The 23,065-nt window shown below is 34.2% G+C and overlaps 1 protein-coding gene across 3 annotated transcripts in view; it reads right to left on the bottom strand.

Moving 5' to 3' along the window:
- LOC120297322 (phosphatidylinositol 3-kinase regulatory subunit gamma) overlaps window positions 1-23,065 on the bottom strand; it is a 43,428-nt gene that overhangs the window by 4,511 nt on the left and 15,852 nt on the right. For 2 of the 3 annotated variants that reach the window (XM_039319820.1, XM_039319822.1), the window contains 8 exons: window positions 10,324-10,435; window positions 8,726-8,824; window positions 5,313-5,493; window positions 4,421-4,546; window positions 3,434-3,576; window positions 1,810-1,986; window positions 972-1,046; window positions 297-467 (listed from right to left, as the gene is read on the bottom strand). In XM_039319820.1, the coding sequence (XP_039175754.1) occupies window positions 297-467; window positions 972-1,046; window positions 1,810-1,986; window positions 3,434-3,576; window positions 4,421-4,546; window positions 5,313-5,493; window positions 8,726-8,824; window positions 10,324-10,435 (1,084 nt within the window). Of the gene's footprint in view, window positions 1-296; window positions 468-971; window positions 1,047-1,809; window positions 1,987-3,433; window positions 3,577-4,420; window positions 4,547-5,312; window positions 5,494-8,725; window positions 8,825-10,323; window positions 10,436-22,696; window positions 22,953-23,065 lie in introns of all 3 variants that reach the window. The other variant, XM_039319821.1, reaches the window with a different exon arrangement.

Below are 23,065 nucleotides of genomic sequence, written 5' to 3'. Positions count from 1 at the left end.
CAAGCACCTCTCCTAAAGATTGGATCATTTTGCCTAGCAAAATAATGTACCAATTACTGTGGCTATCTTCCATCACATCCCATCTCAGTTTAAATATTTTACTTGTACAGAATTCACAGAACAAGTCTACTTTTTAGGTTTTTAAAATGTTTTTAAGAACTAAAAGGAAAAAAACATCCTCAAAACAAAAAGCAGATACACTGAACCACTCCCACCCTAAAGCAAGCTCCTATAATATAGTTACGTTTCGTAAGTGTGCCAAGAGCTTTCAGGTAATTCATAAAGCCAATACTTACACCACAGAACAAGCATAGCAGCCTTTCTTGCTACTTTCTCGAATTAAAAATGCTCCATCAGGTTTCCCGCAAAGCAAATCTTCTGCTTGGATGCGATTGATGTCTCCCACAAACCAAGTCTTTTCATCATAATGTGGCAGATTTTCATCTTCCTCATTCATAAAATATGTACTAGGAAAAGAACAAATCCTTTCTCCTTAATGCGGGGTTACTTTTTATAATAGGATCACTTATTCTTGAATAAAACAACGTATGCAAACATCAGCAAAACCTTGCCTTAAAAAGAGTCTGTAACACTACTATCATCAACTTCTGTTAGAAGCATAGCACCGACTGTGGAGTAGGTATCAGTTATCTCATATATAAATGTCCATACATATAATTAAAATAATGAAAGAAGAAGGTACTGAAGCATTGGTTACATTTTTGATGTTATATGCTACCTATGATAAAATGCATTACAATAATAAAGATTACTTTTTTATGAAAGTATATAAAACAGAAAATATTAGTGTTATTCGGCTGTTCTTATGGATTTTAGACATGATAATTTGATTAAGAAAAATATGCATATTTATGCGGTGACAACCTTATTCTAGCACAGATCTGTATGCAGATCTATTAGGATTTTAAATACAATTTGATAGCAATTTAACATTAAACAATTGCACTTACTCATCAACAGTTTCATTTTTGATTCCCAGCCAGTCATTAATTCGTTTCTGCCTTACTCCTTTATGATTAAGCCAGCTGCCAAAGAGAGACAATATTAGTTATTAACTTTCTATAATAATCTGGATCATTCCATCAAATGCCTCTCCAAGATCCCAAGAATACTAGACCTATTATTTTATCAATAGAAATGGTTTTATCACAGAGCTATGCCCAACAATAATGGTTTAAGAGAGAAAAAGACAGTTGTGCTTCTTTTGTGTGTGTGTATATTATGTGGCATTTTCTTTCTTGGCAAAAACAGCTGATTATGGCATAGAAAATATTTGTGGTATATAAGAACATATCCTTCCTTCTTCTTCCCTCAGTAATGAGAGAGAATGGCTGATTTATTCAATGAAGCTCCCAATCATCATAACACTAATGCACGAAGTCACCATACTGCAGAATGGCATAACTGAACTAATTAGTCTATGAACATTGCATTGCCTTTCATTTCAAATTATCTGGGAATATGGAACAAGAATAGTAGTGAACAAGCATTGAAAAGGCTAGCTAAATTTGCAATTTTTTTGTGTCAAGAGACTCACTTACCTTATACTATGTTATTAATAGAGGCAAGCAGAGGTGAGGAAGTTTACCTGATTGGCCATGGTTTTTTGCTTGTAATTAGAATCCCAATTTGAATCAGAAACCATGTATATAATTAAAAACTATTCAAATATTTTTAAAATGCTTTTGTAATATCTTGTTTAGTTTTGTTATCATTCTCTTTGAATTAAAGTAGAGTGTTGCAGTAGGTAGTGAATAATAGTTAGTTGCTTAGCTTGTGCTTACTTACACAAGGTACTGATCTCTGATTTTGCGTAACTGGATAAGATCAGGTTTGATACTGTTCATTTTCTTGTCTGTTTCTCGGTTGTCCAGGGCTTGCTTCTTCAAATCTTGTTCCAGTCGCATCTTACTATCATGAATCTCACCCAGGCGTAATTTCAATTTTTCATAATTTATCATAATCCTATAAAACAAATTCTAGTGTTTTAAAAAGTTACAAATACACTTCTCAAACTAAAATATTAAGTTCTGATTTTAAAAGTTGCACATATTTTATTCATAATTATATAGTCCCCACATCAATAGCAAGCATTCCACAGAGTAATTCTCGTTCGACTTGAAAACATCCTACAGTATTTCCAGTTCCTCCCTTAAAAAAAAAAAGCCTCAAAGTTTTATTAATGATATATATATATTCGTGTCAACCTCAATCAGCTAAATTATCTTCATTATATCAGGAAAAACGCTTATAATATCTAGCATGTACCTGTATCCCTACAAACTGCTTTGATGTGTCTTAGCTGATAGAAGTGATGAAGACAGAACCCTGATCTCAAAGGGAAACATTGAGGTCTCCTCTTGCCTTTTGCCAGCCTCCAAATGCTGGGTCTTTGACAAGATGAAATATCTCAATCCAAGGAAGTCCTAGCCCAAATATGAAAGAGGGCTGAGAATATGATAAACGTAAGCCTGATGTAGAGAGCATAGAGAATGGCTTTGAAGGACAGCGGAAGGATCCATGACCAAGCTAATGATCAGATAAGCACAGAGACTTTCCCAAAAAACAAATTTAAGAAAATGCCTCAAACAGGGCTCTCTCTAATTCACACAAAGATAGAATGAGGGAGGAGTGGGGCACATTCCGACGCGCAAGATTCTGTTACTGTAGTTGTTCTAATGGCCTTAGATTCATATGGCATTTGTTTCTTAGTCTGGTCTACCTTTGGCAACTCACACTTGCCCCCAGCTTTCAAACATTCCTACACCAAGGAGGGGCTTGTTTTGTCCTCAGACTGACCACTACCATTTCCTTCTTTCAGATAATATTTAAATGATACTGTGAGGAAGACGAATGACATGCTGTTTAAAGATGATTTTGCATATGGTATCAGAATCTGAACTAAAAGGAAATTCGGTTATATAATTAAGTATTGTTCTGCTGCTACACTTATACCTCTAGAATATATACAAACTTCATTCAATACAGGATTGTGTTATTAAATTTTTCTGCTTGGTTGTGTTTCTGTCTGTCCTGCAAAGTTTCTGCTGTTTTCAAACAGCATAATTAAGTTTTTTAAATTTCAATTATCATTTTTATAATGAAGAATTATTTAAATGTACCTGAACTGTTTGTCCCTTAATTCAGAAAATGGACATTCAAAATATTTTTTTAAAAAAGGCTCTTGTGTTAAAACCATTAAGCTTTCTGAACTCAACAGAACATTCCTGTAATTCATAGCTAAAAACTGCATATTTATGTAATGATTCCAAATTAGTTATTTAGGTACTCTTTAATATTTAATGCAGCTACTTCGAAGCTGAGTGAGAACAATTAAACAATATGGGGCTGACAATGTAGTTACCACATTGAACTAAATATTATTAGTAGGTATAGTATTTGGTAGACTTACCGTTCAATTTCTTTCTCATTCCCTTCTCTTCGAAATCGTTCAATGTATTCTTTGCTATACCGTTCTTGGGTGTGGCACTGCTCTTCAAATATTTTAATTGTTTCATTAAAAGCTTCTATTGCTGTCCTCTTCATCTGAATTTCCTGCATAAAGTAGTCCATTTAAAAGAGGATAATTTACAACCAGAAGCATTAGAATGACTTTTTATTACCATTATATGAAAATATTGCACACTATTAATTTAGGAGGCAAAATTTACAAAATTCAGGTTTTTGAGACTTTAAATTTGATTAAAATTGGTTCAAATCCAGATTTGTTGCCTTTCCCAAAGCTTTACATGATATGTAAATAAAGAAATTAAAGTGGCCTCAACCATGAAGAACTAAGTGAACCTAGCCATCAAAATGTGAACCCTCCAGCTCTAGATCTTAATATAGAAGCACAAGAGAGTTTAAGGAGGGAAGCAACTTGAGAAGCAAAAGTAATGTCAGCACAGGTCCATTTGCATGAAATATTGATAAGATATGAGAAGGAGCTTTCACAAATGACGTGATAATTTTTCTGATATGTTTTGTTTTTCTCCTGAATGTACCAATCTGGGAGTTTATTTTAGAAATAAAGAACAGGAAGTAGTTTGTAGCATTACAGATGTGGTTGTATCTCAAAATGTCTAGTACACATCAAAATGCTTCCTGTTCCAGAAGGTTTATTGCCAAAAATAGGAACCACCCTGTAATTCTTGCATTCTGCAAGAATAGTTCCCACCTGGATTATTATGATATAATCTCAGTTTAGAAGGAATATAAGGATGGTAAAGGAATGTAAAATTCTGTAAAGAAACAACTATACATACTGTAACTACTAATATAGCAGCTTGGTTCAAGTCACAAAATCTAATTACATATTGGGCATTTGCATGGGCATTTACTGTCAAATTCTATTTTTTCCATAGGTCACCACGAGAATGTAAATCAACTTGCAATATACCTGTGATGTTCTGGTATATTCTTCATATAATCTGTCATATTCTTTACTTTTCTCTTGATACTGAGTGTGGTATTCCTGAAGCTTTTTGCCCACAGCATCAATATTATCTTCTTTTACCAACTGATCCTGCATACATCAGAGCAGAAAATAGATACAATTTTCTACAAAAGAAATTCAGATGCTGCTTTTGATATATAACTATCTTGGGGAAAAACACATCAATCTTCTTAATCCTATAGAACAAAGTCTTCTCAATTATCAACATTTCTCCACCCAGATTTTAAATGCTGACTGTTCCAATTACTAAGGAAATCTATATGTCTAAAGATGATATAGTTTTTGAACTTTTTGGGAAATCAACTTTTTTAGGATAAATGCCCAACACTAACTTCTTAATGAATTGTTTAATGTCATTACAAAGCATGGTAGGTATTCATCAATGAAACTTTTGGGGGCTTTATTTTCTTTTTTAAAAAAGATATCAAATGCAGATTTTATTGTAAGTAGACAAAATTATAATCTGTTCAATTTAGCTTTGCATCAAGATTCATTTAGATACACTTTTTAAAAAAAAAGATGCGAAATTATATTAAACAGATCTCAACCATTATAGTTTAAAAATGATGCAAAATAATTGATATACATGGTGTAAAGATCAATTCTTGCTAGCAAGTCTAAAAAGCGCCTGCAATTATTTATGTCAAAATAGTAAACTTTTATTTTTACATTAGATACTTAATGAAATGAGTCCTCTAAAATAAAAGCTCTTGAAACAATCATATTTTAGTTGTGGTAAATTAAAGTATTCAAACAGGAGTAGAAAAGATTGTTCACAGCCTATTTTTCCAGAAACATTCCATGAAATCCATCTATAAGCTCTTTCAAATCTTACCTGCTGATATTTAGATACAGGATACATCAGCTTCACATCAAGTTTAGGATTATACTGGGCAAGAGATTCATGATGATAGTGGTTAATCAATTCCACAACAGAATTAAATGTCAGTGGATCAGAAAAGCCATATTTCCCATCCAGATGATAAATTTTTATTAATTTATTGTTGCCACCCTTCCTAGAAGGTAGATAAAAACAATCATCAGGTACATAGCACAATTGCATTGGTGATGCATACAAATCATAACATACTTTATGCTAGAACAGAAAGCCAAACAGAACAATTTCTGAATAATTATTTTGCACCATAATTTTTTTTACTTTTGTCTGTAACACTTCATTCATTTCTTTAATATTAGCACTTTAAAACCTATATGAAAATGCATCCTAAATAGAGCTACACCCAAACCCCACTAATCATTAAGAACACCATGCTTAATTAAAATTTTAAATTAAAATTTGGTAGAGGAAGTTTTTTTTATGAATGAATAGAAAACATTATTTTTTAAGCCTGAGAAATTTTATAAGGCATGATTTGGCTTCTTTGCCTAATTATATGATCAGATGTTCTACAGCAGAGGTCCCCAACCTTTTGGGCACTAGGGACTGGTTCCGTGGAGAGAGGTTTTTCCACAGACCGGAGGGGGCATGGTTTTATGTGCTGCCTGCATCCAGTGGATGGGGTTTTGCTTGTTTGCGCAGATCCGTTTCTAGCATGCCGCGGCCCGGTACTGATCCACAGACTGGGGGTTGGGGACTCCTATTCTACAGAACTACAAGAAAAATAATTTAGCTGGCCTCAAATATACTGCAGTCATTTTGTATCTGTGTTGCTATAGACAAATAAAACAATTCTTCTGGATTCAGTCTACTAAAACTATTGCTAGGGTGAACTTGGAAAATTCAGTGCTTTCCATTTCCAGATATTTTACTGTAATGGACTTTCCTTGAAGAATTAGTATCTCAAAAACAGCTGAGATAAATATGAGAATATAATTCTCAATAGCTTTTAATCATGTGGTTCTTGCACACATATATGTAACAAAACTAAAGATATTAATGGCCTGTCAAGTAAATGTTTTAAGCAGAGAGCAGAAGCAAGCCTTTAGCTTTTGCATTCTTTTTTACAGCTAACCCCATTTACTAAAAAAAAAACCTAGCTGCCGTTAATTCCAAGAAAGCAAAATAAAACACTGTACTCAAGGGCAAAGAAGCAAAGACAAAACAAGTATTTTTTTTAATAATGAAAAATATAGCCACAAACAGGAATCCCTATAATAAGGTAGATCTAATTTCTGAGGGTAAAATAAGGAGAAAACTTTATTTCTCACCCCAGATTAGGAGTTAAATACAAGAGAGAAGGATACAAAAACAACACTCCTTGCCCATCTATCATGAAAATAACCTTTGATTTGAGTTTGAGAAACAATTTGAAGTAGTGATTAAGGCGTCAGCTGAAACTGGGAGACCATGAGTCCTAGTTCAACTTAGACACAAAGCTGCCAGCTAGGTGACCTTGGGTCAGTCACTCTCTCTCAGCCCTTGGAAGGAGGCAATGGCAAACCACTTCTGAAAAACCTTGCAAGAAAACTGCAGGGATTTGCTCACGCCAACTCTGAGAATTGGTTATGACTGAACAGAAGAATTTTTTATTTTTTTAAAGGCATGGCTCATTTGCTTGTCCTGGCTATAGCAGTAGTATCAGGGCTTTTCAACCTTTTCATATGACAACACCCGAGTACCACCAGTCACCTAGCAAGGTGTCAAAAACTTGATGACAAAAAAAGTGATAAAATACAGGTAGTCCTCGACTAACAACAGTTCGCTTAGTGACTGTTGGAAGTTACAATGGCACTGAAAAAAGTGCTCCCCCCAAGCCACAGCTGAGCAAGACACCTGCCTGCCTGCCCGGCAGCGCTCTTCCTCCTGTCCAAAGTTTTCATTGTTGTGAGCATTTCTGTTGAGGATTGGCAGCGGGATGGGATGGGAGTGTTTGGTTTTTATCCCCCCCCCCCCGGGTGGTTGCAGCAGGTTTTGGTCACTTCACATGACCCTTGGACACTGTGACCATCATAAATATGAATCAGTTGCCAAGCATCTGAATGTAAATCACAAGACCCTGGAGATGCTGCAACATCCTAGTTGATTGGGGCTTCTTCTGGGTTCAGAAACACCAGGATTAGCACCGAGCTCCAGTTGGAGACTGGTGCGGATCCTGATGCTTCCGCTGAGCCCTGACAGCCCTGCAACTCCAGCCATCTCTGGCTCAGGCTTGTGCAGTGCTGCCATCGGTTCAGCTGATTCCCCTCCCCCACTACCACTTTTCTAGGATGGTCTCGTACCACCTGCCAGGTGCCAATGTACCACAGGTAGTACCTGTACCACTGGTTGAAAAGCCTTGGTATATATGAAAGATACAGGTAGTCCTCGACTTACAACCGCAATTGAGCCCAAAATTTCTGTTGTTAAACAAGACAGTTGTTAAGTAAGTTTTGCCCCACTTTAAAACCTTTCTTGCCAGAGTTGTTGAGTAGATCACTGGAACTGTTAAGTTTGTGACGCAACTGTTAAATGCATCTGGCTTCCCCATTGACTTTACTGTCAGAAAGTCAATTGCCAAGTGTCTGAATTTTGATCACCTGACCACGGAGATGCTGCAACAATCATAAGTGGGGAAATGGTCCTAAGTCACTTTTTTCAGTGCCGTTGTAACTTTAAACAATCACTAAATAAATGGTTGTAAGTCGAGGACTTCCCTGCATGTGAGAGATCTCAAGAGACTGGAAGTATATAAAAGACTGAGAAATTTCACCTCTTCCTTTCCCTGGCACATTTAACTTTTTGTGAAGTTAATTTGAGCTAGTGATTCCAAGGAAAGGCAAGTATTACTATTACTATTAAAGAAAATCATCATATATTGTTGCTTATTTTGAGATCTTTAGTTTGCCCTCACATAACTTTCTGGGACAAAAGAAAAGGTGTGGACAACAGCAACAGGGAAACTGTTAAGGATAATTATAACAACCAAGGCAATGAAAAGGAGCTTTGCAGTATCCAAAAGCAGCACAAATCCTGGCAACCCTGTTTTTAATTCAGACTTCTCACATCCTTCGAAATCACTCTGAAACCATCATCTCCAGAACCTGGTTTTATAGAGAAAGGAAAAAAGTCCTAGGCTGGCAATTTCCATATAGTTTGCAAATGCTCTGGCACAGATGATGCTACTCTTTCGTATTATGCAGCATTTTTATAGCCCAGCACATACAGCACATAAAAAAAAACATTCTAGGACAATAAAGAATATTTACCATTCACATTCACTGGTTGCAACACATCCATTTACTAGCAAGCGCTAAACAGAATTTTAAAACAGACAGGACAACTTATATGATATTATCCCAGTTATTTACCGGAGCGTGAGTGTATAGTCTCCCTGTTTCTTTGTTGATGCATCTCGCACCAAGAATGTTCCATCTGGCATGTCTCGGAGTTTGTCATTTACCTCTTCTCTGGAAGTATAAGAAGTAAATAAAATACGTTTACTTTTACTTTTAATGGGATTCCATCATAATAGCAGTGTTAATTACAAAAATATATAAGGTACTCTTGTTTTGTTTCCTTCTAAAACTAATATACACATTTCCTGCTTAAAACTTTCAGAACACAGTTGCCTAAAGTAGTTTGCAGTCGATTTTTAGAATTTACTCATATTTTTTGCAGCTTTAATTAAACTTTTTTTTTTAAAAATGGGCTAATGTTTGAACTAGTTACTTCTGACTAGTTGTAGTTACTAACTGATAAGTACACTAACTAAAGATTGCTTCCCATCAGATTATTTACTGTTGAAACTTTTAAATCACCTGAATCCAAAGGCAATTTTACATTATTTAAATGTATACAATGTATGAACTTTTTGTTCTGTAACTGAGTGTAACATATACTTGGTTGTAAGAAATGATTAAGATGCATGGGGCTTTACCTAAATAGTAGTCTACTTTTTTTGTTGCTTTTATGAACCAATATAAGAAAACTGCAAAACCAATGATTTGAAGAATGACGCTGATGCGTGGTGGTTACTGAGCAAAAGAGATTTTCTTTTACGAAATGAAAGGAGAGATGCAAAGTCGTTATTGATAATCACAACTTTTCTAATTTGCACAATAATGGTGGTAATGTGGCTATAATAGGAACTGTAGCTCTGCCAGTAAAAAAGAAGCACTGCTACTCCCCTCCCACTCTCTAGGAGTACATTGTACATGACCTACTGCAGTAGTGGCAAACCTATGGCATGGGTGCCAGAGACGGCACTCAGAGCCCTCTCTATGGGCACGTGCGCCATTACCCCAGTCCTAGGCCTTCAGCTGGGTTTTATAAAAACCTCTTTGTTTTAGGCCTCTGTCGCCATGTGCAAAAAAAAAAAAAAAAAGGTTCAATCAGTCAATTTCAATTTCTCATGGGAAAAAAAAAAGATCTTGCAAAGTTGGAATTGATTGAACTTTTTAGTCCCACCTAGTCTGCTGTTACCACCGCAGCCACGGCCACCCAATTGGCTACACCCAGCCAATGGGCTACACCCACCCGGCACTCAATGATGCATAAGTGGGTTTTGGGTTGCAGTTTGGGCACTCAGTCTCTAAAAGGTTCACCATCACTGACCTACTGAATCACATACGCTGTGTTACCTAATCAAAAACTTTTTCTCCAGATTCTTTTTTAAATTAGACAGCTGTATTAATGCAAAAAGGTTTAAGATCGAATTCACTTAAAATTAGGCTATTTTAGACATTTGATTTTAATGTAAAAATCAGTTTTTACTTACAAAAATTAAGCTTTAAAAAATTTAAGTGTCCATTTCTGAAACATGTGTTCATTAACTTACACTGATTTCATTATGGCTGAACAAGCAAGAAAATCATAATTTTAACATTCAGTAAAAAAAAACTCTTCACTAAGCTTATTGTCTTTGCAATACTACCTAGATAATTGCATATTATTTAATATTCTTTACCTTGAAATGTCTCCCCAGTACCATTCCGCTTCCTGCAATGGAGAGCTGCAGTTCTCTTTTATCTCATTTGTATTTATAGAAGTTATTGGCTTGGAGGGCTTTGGAGGAAGAGCTGAAAGAGAAATTTGGTCTATTATTTCTGACTGCATAAGTACAATCTAAAAATATTAAAGAGAAAATTCAAGAGGGAATAAGATAACTTAAGAACACAATATTAATAAAATAAACTAAAGAACTAAAGACAAAAGTGTCCTTCCTGAGATCCCTGAACATTCTGTTTAGCTGTTATTTGATTACATATAATCTGCAAATTTTATTCTGGAGTTGGGTGGTACCTGAATTAAATAAATTACATTAATATGTTTGCCATAAAGCAACATACAGTTATCTTGCATTTTGAGTTCAATCAGTTGTTACAGCCAGTCAAAATACTCTGTTGCTCTGAGTAATATGAATTGTATGTTGAAATAGAAGAAGCATGTATGATAAAATGGGCTAAGACTCTGGATATAACATACTAATGGAACAGTGGGAGAATATGTGTTTAGAAGGACTGAAATTTACATTGTTATAACTTAAAAGAGCACTTCCATAAAACTATATGGTGTTGGTTGACTCCAGAAAAATTGTCTTGAATGTATTAAAGGTGCTTCAAATTTATGTTAGAAATGTGGACAGTAAGAAGGGTCATTTTATCATGACTGGTAGATTTATAAAAAAAGCCATAAATTTTTGGACACTAATACATATAATGATATAAAGAATTTTAAAGATCAATATTTAACTGAAATCAGAACTTTTCTTGCTGGGTTAATGGAAAGTCAATTCAAAAAGACCCACGGAAGATTATTTAATACACACATGTAAACATGTGCATATGCGTGCGTGTACATACACCCCTAAACACCCTATAGGGATCGCAAAGGCAGTCCATTTATCTTGCTATCCCGCTTCTATAAAATGGTATTTCCCCTGGGATCAGGTCTGGTCTCCCTGACTTCAAAAACATACACAATTATATTTGATTAATACCCAGATAGAATAATAACAAGAAATACCAGGTATGAAAAGCTAATTGCAAATCACTTTTATATCACTGCCAAGAAAATTAACTGGACATATCCATGAAGTCACTGGGAGCTACGTGTGACTCAAAGGAGACACAATTTTATGAGTGATGAACCACATGTGTTTTCAATATTGGCGTAAAGAAACAAACCATTAAAGATCTCATATAAAATATTTTCTAAATCCTTTCTCGCAAATGTTTAGTACTATGTAATATATTGCACAAAATAAAAGCTGTGTTTAGTTTGAGGAGTACATTTTGTAGAAAACATGCAAGGTCTGCATCCTAAGGAACTTGATAGCATACTGCCCAAAACACATGGTTTGGATGCATAAAGCACCTGATGTTTCCATTTAAAATTACCCTATCCTAACTGGGCCAGGGAATTTTTTTAACAATAAAATAGATAGCCTACGAGAAACAATGTCCCTTGATGCTTTTAATACAGCTACATATGTTCATAAACAGGAAAAGTAAACCCTAATGTAGCCACACTAATATAGCTAAAGGAAAGCAAATAACAATGCTGAGGCCAAACTGCATGCTAATATTTTAAAACTTTTATGTAAATACAGCAAATTTATTCTCTGTTTACTACAGAGGGCAGAAAACAAACCAATAAACTCAAGTCATAAGAAATGGAACTGTGATAGCATACAACTATTTTCTGAACACCTGCTTTGTTAGCATTATGTACCTATGGAACAGTCAAATTACAGAAGATAAAGCTGCAGATTCACAAGATGATGTCATTATATCTTTCAGATACATAAATAAAATGTATTTGAGTATTTTGCCCCCATAAATTTAAAACAATTATTGATATGACAAATTTAGGATTCTTATTTCAATTTCTGTTCTGATCCTGGGACATTCATCACATATCTGCAAGGTACTGGGCTCACAAAAAGCATCATGTAATCATTAACCAATCATAGTTTTAATCACAGTGCAGAAAACTCCAGAATTATGTATTATATTTACAAATAATAGGGTATATTCACATTAGTTCTATATGAAACCATCACTGTTTCACAGAACAAACTGTGAATATAAATATACAGTATTTAAGGAAAATTACTTCATATGCTATCAATGAAAAGAACATACTATAAATTACGAATATAAGAGCAGGAATAGGGGTCTTAAGTAACAGGGAGGCAGATTTCTATTGAATATTAGGAAAAATTCAACAGTAAGAGCACTTTGTAGAAATCAATAACCAATAAGAATGTGAGCACTATTTCCCTGGATGTATTGAAACAGGCTGGACGGTTATGGGCACTTTTAATTGAATTTATGCACTGAACAAGGGCTAAACTGATTGGTTTAAATGGTCCTTTCAGTTTTATGATTTCATGAAATAAACAATAGCATGCTAGGATACAGTTACTCTGAACTATGTCCTATAACTGGAAAGGGACTGAGAGAATTAAGAACAAAGTGAGAGAATTAAGAACAAAGTATGTTAGTTGCAGTTTACTACTTGCTATACAAAGAATAATTTGCAAATATACAAAGTCATAATCTAAGCTGCCACACAGAGTTTGAAAACTGAGCTTGGCTCAATGGTCATCATTAGATGCCAAAGGACTCAGAAGACCAGAGCAGAAACTTCTCTCATAATCTTTTACAGCATCTGTTACAAATCCCAATGCAATGTACTGGATTTGTCTCTTTAGAAGGATAAGAATACTTCCTGAGTTCTTTGCAGTTCATAAAGAGACAAGAGGACTTGTATGTTGCTAAAGGCAGCTTTATTGTTAGCAGGCTATTTTTAATAATCTGTGAGCTGCTCTGGTTACCCTGATGGGCTAAAAGCAGCCGACAAATTCATTTGAATATATTCATCCTTACAAAACAAAAAACAAAAAACCCAGAGAATGAAAAATTGAAATTAAAAAGATAAACATCATGCATCAGGGGAAAAAACTGTATTTAAGAGAAAACATATGTATTTAAGAGAAAACAAATGTATTTAAGAGGGGAAAAAATTAAAACACATTATTAAACCTTGATCACACGGATGGACAATACTGGAACCAAATCAGCTATATAATATGAAAGAGAACATTCAGTCAGAATATATCCAGGCACAGATTGTGGAACATGCCACTAGTTTTAGGTGCAAACTATATGGATTATATTTAGAAAATAAAAGATAAAATATGTCCCAGAAAGATTTGATCTGGAAGATACAGTACATAGTTAGAACTCATGGTCAATATAAATAATGGGTTAAATATGCTTAACAAGTGAAAGAAACTCTAGGAGCTATGTGTAGAGATATTAGAAACAATAAAGTTTCTAGTCCCAATTTTTTAAAGAGGAAATAACTGGATGCATAGTAATTGAGCAATGACTTTCAGTATCAAGCAAGAGAGCAATAGGAATATATCTTAATCAAGAAAGTAAAACAAGGAAAATAATATAAATGAAAAATGTTTCCAAGGAATTACAGGAATATTTAGGAATATTTACAATATAGCCAAAACAGAACTACTAAAGAGCAATCATAAAAATTATGTAATAGAGACCAAAAAGATTAAATTAACATAGAAACCCTCTTCTAAAAGAAATACAAAAAGATTAATACAGCAAAGGGAATATATTCAGTAACCCACTCCACAGGAAACTTTGGTATCATAGGCAATAAACCAGCTGACCAATATAGGAAAGCATTAGGTGCTAAAAAAAAAAAGTACTTATTTAACTGTTAAAAGTTTAGGCAAAGAGGCATCTAAATTGCTGTTAAGTCCAACAAATTTCAACAAATATGAAATAAGATTCTAGGGCTTAGAGATGAAAAATTATCAGGATATATAGTCATCCTAAAGAAGGGAGACAAGAAAAAAATACTTGAAATTAACAAAATGTCATAGTAATTTCTCATGCAACAAAGTTTTGCTTAAAATTTTACAAAGAACAAAGCTATATAGGGAGATAGCAAAATGAATGGACAGGCAGTTTTCAGAAAAGATAGAGGGACACAAGATCAGATAGCAAACATAAAATGGATAAGAGAGGAAGGAAAAGAAAAAAGAAAATTACCTTTGCTTTATTGACTACAGCAAGGCTTTTGTGTAGATCATACCAGAATGTGTCCTACATTATAACTAATCAAAGTGTCCAAAGACCCAATTATTCTTCTGAGGAAGCTTTACAATGATCAAAAAAGCTACTATAGTATAAGAACCAAATTGGAGAATCACGGTAGTTGAGAATAAGGAACAGATTGAGAAAGAATGCACATTGTCCCCATATCTATTTAAATTGTACAGCAAATACATTTGAAGAATAGAACATGATGGATTGGATCAAAATTTGAGATAAAAATGCTAGCAATTTAGGAACTGCAGATGACACCACTTTGTTAGCTGAAAGTAAAGGAGCCTTAAAAGAATTCATTATGAAAATAAAAATGGAAACTGAATATTGCTGTTGAATATTTAAAAAAAGACCTTATTGAAGTGGTAGTTGATGGCAAAGTTTGAGAATTTTCTTGGGATCAGGAAACGTTAGTGTGCATTGTGCTAGATAAAGGAGGAAGCAACAACAAATTAAGATATAATAATCATTTCTATAATCCCCATTCCTCAAAAGACCCCAAAAAAGTGAAAATAATGGTTATTCCAGGGATAAATAGAGAAATGTAAAATCAAAACTTTGAGAAAAAGTGAGATGAAAAGATGGGCACCTTCAACTTGCAAATTTAGAGATGTTTACTGAGAACATTATGGATGGCAAAAATTAATCAATCAGTTCTGAATGAAAGAAAGACTGATTCTTCTTTAACTTGGAAAGTTTAGGAAAAAGAGAGAATGAGAAGGCAACAAAAAAGACAGATGGATAGGATCAAAAAGATTACCGGAATGCACTTGAAAGAGCTATAAATTATTGCTGGCACAGTTCCTGCCATTTATCTATACAGCTGCCGGGGTTTCGGCCCAGGTTAATAGCACATAGTTAAATTACTGAGGGTAAACAGTTTATACACATTAACAACTTACTCATATTTTTATTGTGTCATTTATAACCCACATCACCCTAAACAAAGTTTCCAAATACAGATTTAGAATGGCTTTTTTGTTAAAGTAATTGTAAAAGCTTCTTTCCAGTTCTAAAATTCTATGAAAAATAGATTTAAATATGAAAGAACTTCCACTTGAATGTTCTAGGCAGTTGCAGTCAATGGCTTCATATAAGTAGTAGAAGCAATAAAATTAACTGCTTTGGATTTTCTCTCTTGTTTCCCAGACCAGGTGTGAACTTGGCATTTTTAATAACCAACTTCCAATATTTTACTAACAGGGAAAAACCAATCAAATACCAGCTGCTATGTGACTATGAAGTGATGCCAAGAACCCAAAAGCAAACGTATCCAGATAAAGCTTGTCCAATATTATTTAATAGAATACCAACTTTTCAAATTACACATTATTTCACTGCATTTTAAAATAATACAAATAATAATTGAGAACAAAACTTCTACATTTAATTTTAACTCTTTGAACGTTAAAGGAAAACTAAACAATATAATAAAAAACAACTAAAAAATGAAAGCAAAAACGAAAACAACACAGTTTTTCTTTTACACTATACAACTCTGACTTGTGCAGTTTTTAAAAATCCAAATAAAAGGGTCAAACAGGAACGGCAGAAGATTCCTAAGGAATAAGCAGAAATTTTCTTCTCCCCTGTTTGCTGGGAAGTACGGATTCTTTTGGTCCTTTGGCCCCAGGTGTACCAGGAAAGCTACTATTTCTGGCAGAGATATGGATCTTTTGGCTCTCAAATATTTCAAAATTCAATTTAGCATGGCCAATATGAAAAATGCTGTTATTTAGTTCAAACAAGATTTGGAGGGACACTACATCCGTTAAAGGCAATACTGGATGGAAAGTGAACATTGTAACTTTTTTTTTTCAGAAAAAAAACCTTACATCTTGCTGATGGATCTAATTCAACATGGAATATCCTTTCATCAAAGGAGATGTTAAAGGAAATATTACTACATCTTTGGGCAACTTTGTATAATCCCAAACCCATCATTTTACTGCTCCAAGATTAAAAGATCAGCAGCCTTACTTGCACTCTTAAAGTTAAAAAAACCCCATAATTTGAGTTTGAAAATCTGTATTTTTAAAATCCATATTGTTGCAAATAATTGGGAATAAAGCATTATGAATTGGCTGTAAATGGTGCATATTTTTCAAAGCAAACTATCTTAGTTTGCTACTTTAGATAGATTTCTGGAAGTTAACACAGTACTTACTATTCATAGAAAGTGGGAATAATCACATGAAGGGCCCTCAAGACTAAGTTCCTAAATTTGCAAGACACATGCAGCCTTAGTTATTATTTGGCCAGCTAATAAAACCTGACAGTTCTAGGTTAAAATAGTATCTTTTTGAACCAAGCAATGGATGTATAAAGTAATTTAGATTCTTTCTCCCATAAAGCATTATGAACAAACTATCTGATTTGCTGATTTAACAAATCCCCAGTCTTTGGCATACAACAACAGTAGGGCACCTGGTATCAATGCTCCAGAAGTATCACACAACTTTAAGTAACTGTCAAAAACTACACTGATGAAGAACAATATTGCCACATAGTGTGTGCACTTTAAATTAAACCTGAAAATGTAGTTTATAGTTGTCAAACATAAAACAGTTTAATGTAGTGGGAGGAAGGTGGGAGAATAAAGAATGTAGATGGAAAAAATATTTTCCTTCGAAAAATGATTTCCTCATTTAATGCGTCTCTAATGCAATACATATAAATTATATAAAATATGAATATAGTGAATAAATGTATAAATAACTCTTTTCCCTTGGGGATCACTTATACTATGGTCTTTTGATAGAATTTTAAATATTCTAGTTTTTCTTTACTATATGTGCTTATTTGAAAACACAATATTAAAAATTGTAGCAATGATTCCCATTGATAGAAATGTTATCTATCCCTGAGATGCTTGATATTACAGTTAAACTATTTTTGCAGCCAATTTTGGTCACCATATCACAAAAAAGATGTTGAGAGTCTGGAAAAAATTCAGACCAAGAGGAAATAAGATGATCAAAGACCTGGAGACTAAAACATACAAAGAACGGCTGCAGGACTTGGGTTTGGCTAGTCTAAAGAAAAGAAGAAACAGGGCTAACATGATAGCAGTATTCCAGTATTTGAGGGGCTGCCACAAAGAAGAGGGGGTCACATTATTCATCAAAAGACCAGAGGGCAGGACAACAAACAATGGTTGGAAACTGGTAAAAGAGAGAAGCAACCTGGAATTAAGGAGACACTTCCTGACAGTGAGGACAATTAATCAGTGGAACAGCTTGCCTCCAGAAATCGTGGCACTCCATCACTGGAGATTTTCAAGAAGAGGTTAGACAGTCACTTGTCTGAAATGGTGTAGGTTCTCCTGCTTGAGCAATGGCTGGACTAGAAGACCTCCAATGTTCTGTTCTATTCTATTCTATTCTATTCTATTCTATTCTATTCTATTCTATTCTATTCTATTCTATTCTATGGGAAAAAATCAGCACAACAAAAGCAAGTTTGAATAACGATAGGCATCTCTAGTTTTGCATACCATGTTCACAATTTGACAAATATTTATTTTTCTGTACCTGGGAATCAATACAATCAATTTCAGATTTTGGGAGCTAGATAGGCACATGCAAGCTAGATTAGATGATTTCCCACAATAAGAAACACAACTGACAATGCAGTAGGCTCTTAAAATGTATCTATAGCCATACTCCCATTCTTAAAGTCAGCATTACCAACCAACCTGCTACATTCCAATGATTCTAACTGAACACTGGAGACCGAATTCTGAAAGAAACAGCATTTCCATCGAATATGAAATGTGCTTAAAATCATATGCTAGTGATGTCAGCATGCTGACTATTTGTGAATTTCTATCAAGGAGCTTTAGTACAGCTGCTCATGCTTTGCAAATTATTTTCCTTTTCTGTACACATAATTTAGCTCAATAATTCAATTTTTGTGTGAATGTGTTTATCTACATAGAAATAATGGCCTTTTTCATTCAGCCGGCTTTCATGTATAAATAGAGTTTGCACAAGACTGCAGTCTTATTACCTCAAAATATGAAACAAACTGAAGCTTTAGACAGCAAAAAGAAAGGTAGTCATACTAGTATTTTACACTACAGATAGTACTCACTTAGCAATCACAATTATGACCATTACTATGGTCATTATGTGAAACATAATGGCGATTTACAATTTTACTTGTTTTCTCTATTAACTATGATTGTCACAGGCCAGTGATGCAAATGGTGAGCACAAGACTACAGGATAGTCATAAATGCAAGGACTGGTTACAAAGCTATTTTTAAACATAGCTGCACTTCAAACAGCTATTAAATGAGGTAGTCAGGAAACAAGGCTTACCCGTACTACCAAGAATCTTGTGGTAACTTAAAAAAAGGTAAAGGTAAAGGAATCCTTGCAGATTTAACTCCTCTGGCTGCTATTTTTTAAAAATATTTTTTAATATTAACACTTAGGGATCTCAGGCCACTTTATCAGGTCCATGCAATGAATAGTCCCTGTTGTAGGACCTCATTCCATGCATCAGATGAAGTGGTATAAAATGTAATAAAATAAAATTGGATATAGCTCTTTAAAAAAAAAGATAGCGGGTTGGACTGGGACTCAGATTCAAAACCATCCTCAACTACGTTAGTTCAGTGGATGACTTTAGGACAGTCACTCTCTCAATTCAGCCTACCTCTGATGACTGTTCTGGTCAGGGGGGGAAAAGGTTGTATTTTTCATATATACCCCCTTGAGTTCCTAGAGGAAAGATGGGAAATCAATGTTACAGATGACCAGGCAAGTTCTTCCAATGGTGTTCCTTAATATTATGTATACAGTAGAAATCTTAAGTTCCAAAAATGTGTTCAAATCCATAGATTACTGCAAGTATTCATTTAGACTATAAAGGTTGGGGCTTCTAGCCTACTAAGAGCATTTTCATATTAGCTTTTATGCTAATTTAGACTCTGCTTCAAACTCCAGAGTTCCCATAGCATGGCCTGTATTGTGAGTGTCAAGCCACATTTTTCCTAGTTCTGTGTGGCTTATGTCACACTGAAACCAAAGCTAATAATTTCTTCTGCAATGCTGATGTTCTGCAGAAATTGAGAGTTGTTTGTTTTCCCATTGGCAGGAATTCTTGCCTCATCCTGTCACTTGATTTTTAGCTTCAGCATCCTGTTTTTGATAGCCTCTAAATGCCTATTGACCAGGATCTTCCCATCCTGTTTCTGATAGCCTCTAAATGCCTATTGACAAGGATCTTTCCTTCTCTAGTTCATCACAGCAGTATGGAGTCCATGATTAGAGGTGGCAGGTAAAATACCTTATTGCCAAAATGTTGATATATTATTCTTTCATCATCATTCCTTGTGAAATTATTTTAATTGCAGGAGAAAAGGCAACTTTATAACCAGAAAGATTATATCATAGCAATCAGATTTCCTTTCCCTACAAATGACCAAATACATTCAATATGGATTAATACTGTGATATTAAGTGGGGGATATTAACAATTTAAATTTCCCTCTTATGTGGGGTAGGGATCAGTGGGGGCTGTTGTTGCTAGTCAGTTGTAGCTTAGAAAATAGGAAACTGGTTTAATTTTTTTGTCACCTCTTTAAGCCCTGATTTTCTCAGGTTGTTTTCTGTACATTCTTATATGTGAATATGCAGAAAACAGCCTGAGAAAATCAGGGCTTAAAGAAGTGAATAGTGGTGAAGATGCTTGCTTCCCACTTGGAAATTTGAGATTTCAGTCCTAGGTAGCAGCAGCTGTTTCTCTCCTAGGGCACAAAGAAAAAATATCTGCTGTGAACTTCGTGTGGCATCCGGCCAGCTCAGCTCCATCCAATCGCCCTCACTCTACTCCGATTTAAGGCATGACATGGTTGCAAAAATGGAATTTTTCCTGTGATTTTTGTTTGGCAGGAAAAAAAAAAGATAAATACAGTATGGCATTAAATTATTTTGGAGGAATTGGAGTTAACAGCGGCAGTATGGAAATATTCTAAATCATACCACAATAGACTTTAGAGAAGAAATGTTTCTGCAACTTTACATTGTAACACTGATAAAGACAAAATTAAACAATATCTTATTATGAAAAGTATTATCATGGTTAATATTTATAATCATAATATTAAGTGCAAAGAGTTAAATAAGTAATTTAAAAAATGACTAAAATTATTTAGATCAGTGTTTCTCAACCTTGACAATTTTAAGGCATGTGGACCTCAACTCCCAGAATTCCACAGCCAGCAATGCTGGCTGTGGAATTCTGGGAGTTGAAGTCTATATGCCTTAAAATTGTCAAGGTTGAGAAACACTGATTTAGATGCTTTGTCACTATTATTAAGCTGCATATAGACGTTTGCCTTAAAGTACCAGGACATTACAAAAGAGGAGTCACAGGAAAGCCTGGGCGTTCTTCTTCTTCTTCGGTCCTACAAGGCTGTACAGATGATATGCATGTCATGTATGGACATCTGTGTCTTTTACTGTGTGTTCTACATATTAAAAAGCCCAGACTTGACTACTTCCTTTAAAACTTCAATCATTTACCTCAGTATTAACTGTTGATGTGATTGTTGTACATGTTGAAAAGCTTAAAATGGCTGGACATGATAAAATGCTGTTTAAAACTAAGTTGTCTTAAGATGCTTGCATGAAACTATTAAATTAATTCTACATTTATAAAAGAAGGCACCCATTTATTTTATTCTGTAGATTAATCTATGAATTGTGATTATGTTTAACCATATTGTAACATTTGCGTAATGATAAGTTCATCTTGCTGAAGAGTATCGCAGGCTTGTTACACTGTGTGACAAAATATAACAAAGCTGACTACTTTTGCTGTACTTTCATTTAGGATTTATTCTAGCTTTTATTTAGAATTTCTTCCGTTTCAAGAATTTGAATCCTAAAATTCATCAATAGGAAACAATTTATTAGTTCATATATTTAGACAGTATTCTAGAACTATCATTTTTAGGAAAATATAATTTAATGAACAAAGTGTTAGGCACAATATAGATGCAACGAACTTTAAACATTGTATCAATAGGCAAGAATATTACTATTACTATGGCTGTGTGCTAAAAAATGGTGACTTAGTTACACACTAAGTCACCAAATTATCCACCTAATTATTTCTTTGGGGTTTAATGAGTATTATTCCATTATAGCAAAATAATCAAGCCTACTTACAAATGCAAAATGAAAGAATTATTAAGGCACAAGTACTTTACTGTATCCAAACAAAACACTAATATCATATTTGTAATTCTTTAGATACCAGAAGATTATTGAATGAATTACATGAAGTTAGGAGGCCAACAGTTTTAGTCCAGCTCTGGACATGAGCGCTTCTCATCAAAAGATTAAACCAGCTGAATAATAGGATTTACATGAACAATTTAAAGAGTGGATTGGAAGTGCAGCTCTCTAAACTTAATCTAACACTTTAACTGATACACCATACTGGCTTATGTTGCATCTTTTCATTTCAAAACTCGCTAAGCAAAACATTTAGTTCAGCTATTTTGCTTTCATGTTCTTCTGAAACAAGATAATCCTTTTTTTTTGCTTTTTTTTGCAACTGAAGTTTTGAAGGAGATGGCTTTACACAATGCTTATTGTGTATTTGCTACCTTGTAACAAAATAAATCTGATTAGAGCAGTAATGGGAAAGATTAAAAAAGAATGCTGTATTTAATGGTAGAAACATGTCAACATTAGGCTAATCAAGAATTAGAACAGCCAAAAAAATAGAATTTACTTTTCTCATTTTTGTAACTATTGTACTTTGTTTTCATATAAAGAGAAAAGTCCTTGGAGATTAAGAAAGAACAGTTATAACAGTACCTAGAATAGTATTAATTAGTCTCTTCTGCCTGTTTATCCCTAAGATAAAAGTAATCTGGATATTCAATAGAGACTTGTATCTTTAGCTTAAACTAAAGCTATTAAGTGTGTTCTATGTTTCATGGAGAATATCTGTATCTTTACCGCATAGAACCAAGAGGAAGAAGGACAATTTAACTTGCAAAAGTGACATGAAAACCAGGCTATACATACATTCTTAAAATCAATTTGTGATTTTTTTTCAAGATCCAACAGCGAATTATAATTTGTTTTTTTAAAATTGTATACAGATATAGATACCTTAAATACAAATTTACTGTGACCCTAACTCAATCATTTTCTTCAGAAATACTACCTTTTCCAGATGCAGTAAGCAAATTCCAGACCAATCAGTTTTTCTTATTCCCGATAGAGGCCAACTGTTCAATGTGGATTATTCTGCCTTCTGACTATTACAAAAACATTCCATTCAATGCAATATTGCAAGGTTTTTTAAAAGTCAGGCTTTCTTAGGAACCAATTTATTTATGATTTTGTTCCTGCCTTTTAAGATATGCTCCTTCTGAAGAGGGCTTCCAAACGACTTGCAGGTCAATATAATAAAATGCAAGCTGTAAAATAAAACATTAAATAAGATGAAAATAATGACTAAATATGCCTCAATTGGAGGAAAGTACTGTTTATTTAATATCTCACACTTGAGCGGGAGAGTCTCTTATTGCAG

Source organism: Crotalus tigris, unplaced genomic scaffold (genome assembly GCF_016545835.1).
Source record: "Crotalus tigris isolate CLP2741 ecotype Arizona unplaced genomic scaffold, ASM1654583v1 scf7180000023617.9722795, whole genome shotgun sequence".
Taxonomy (NCBI): Eukaryota; Metazoa; Chordata; class Lepidosauria; order Squamata; family Viperidae; genus Crotalus; species Crotalus tigris.
This window is presented reverse-complemented; position numbering and strand designations above follow the sequence as displayed.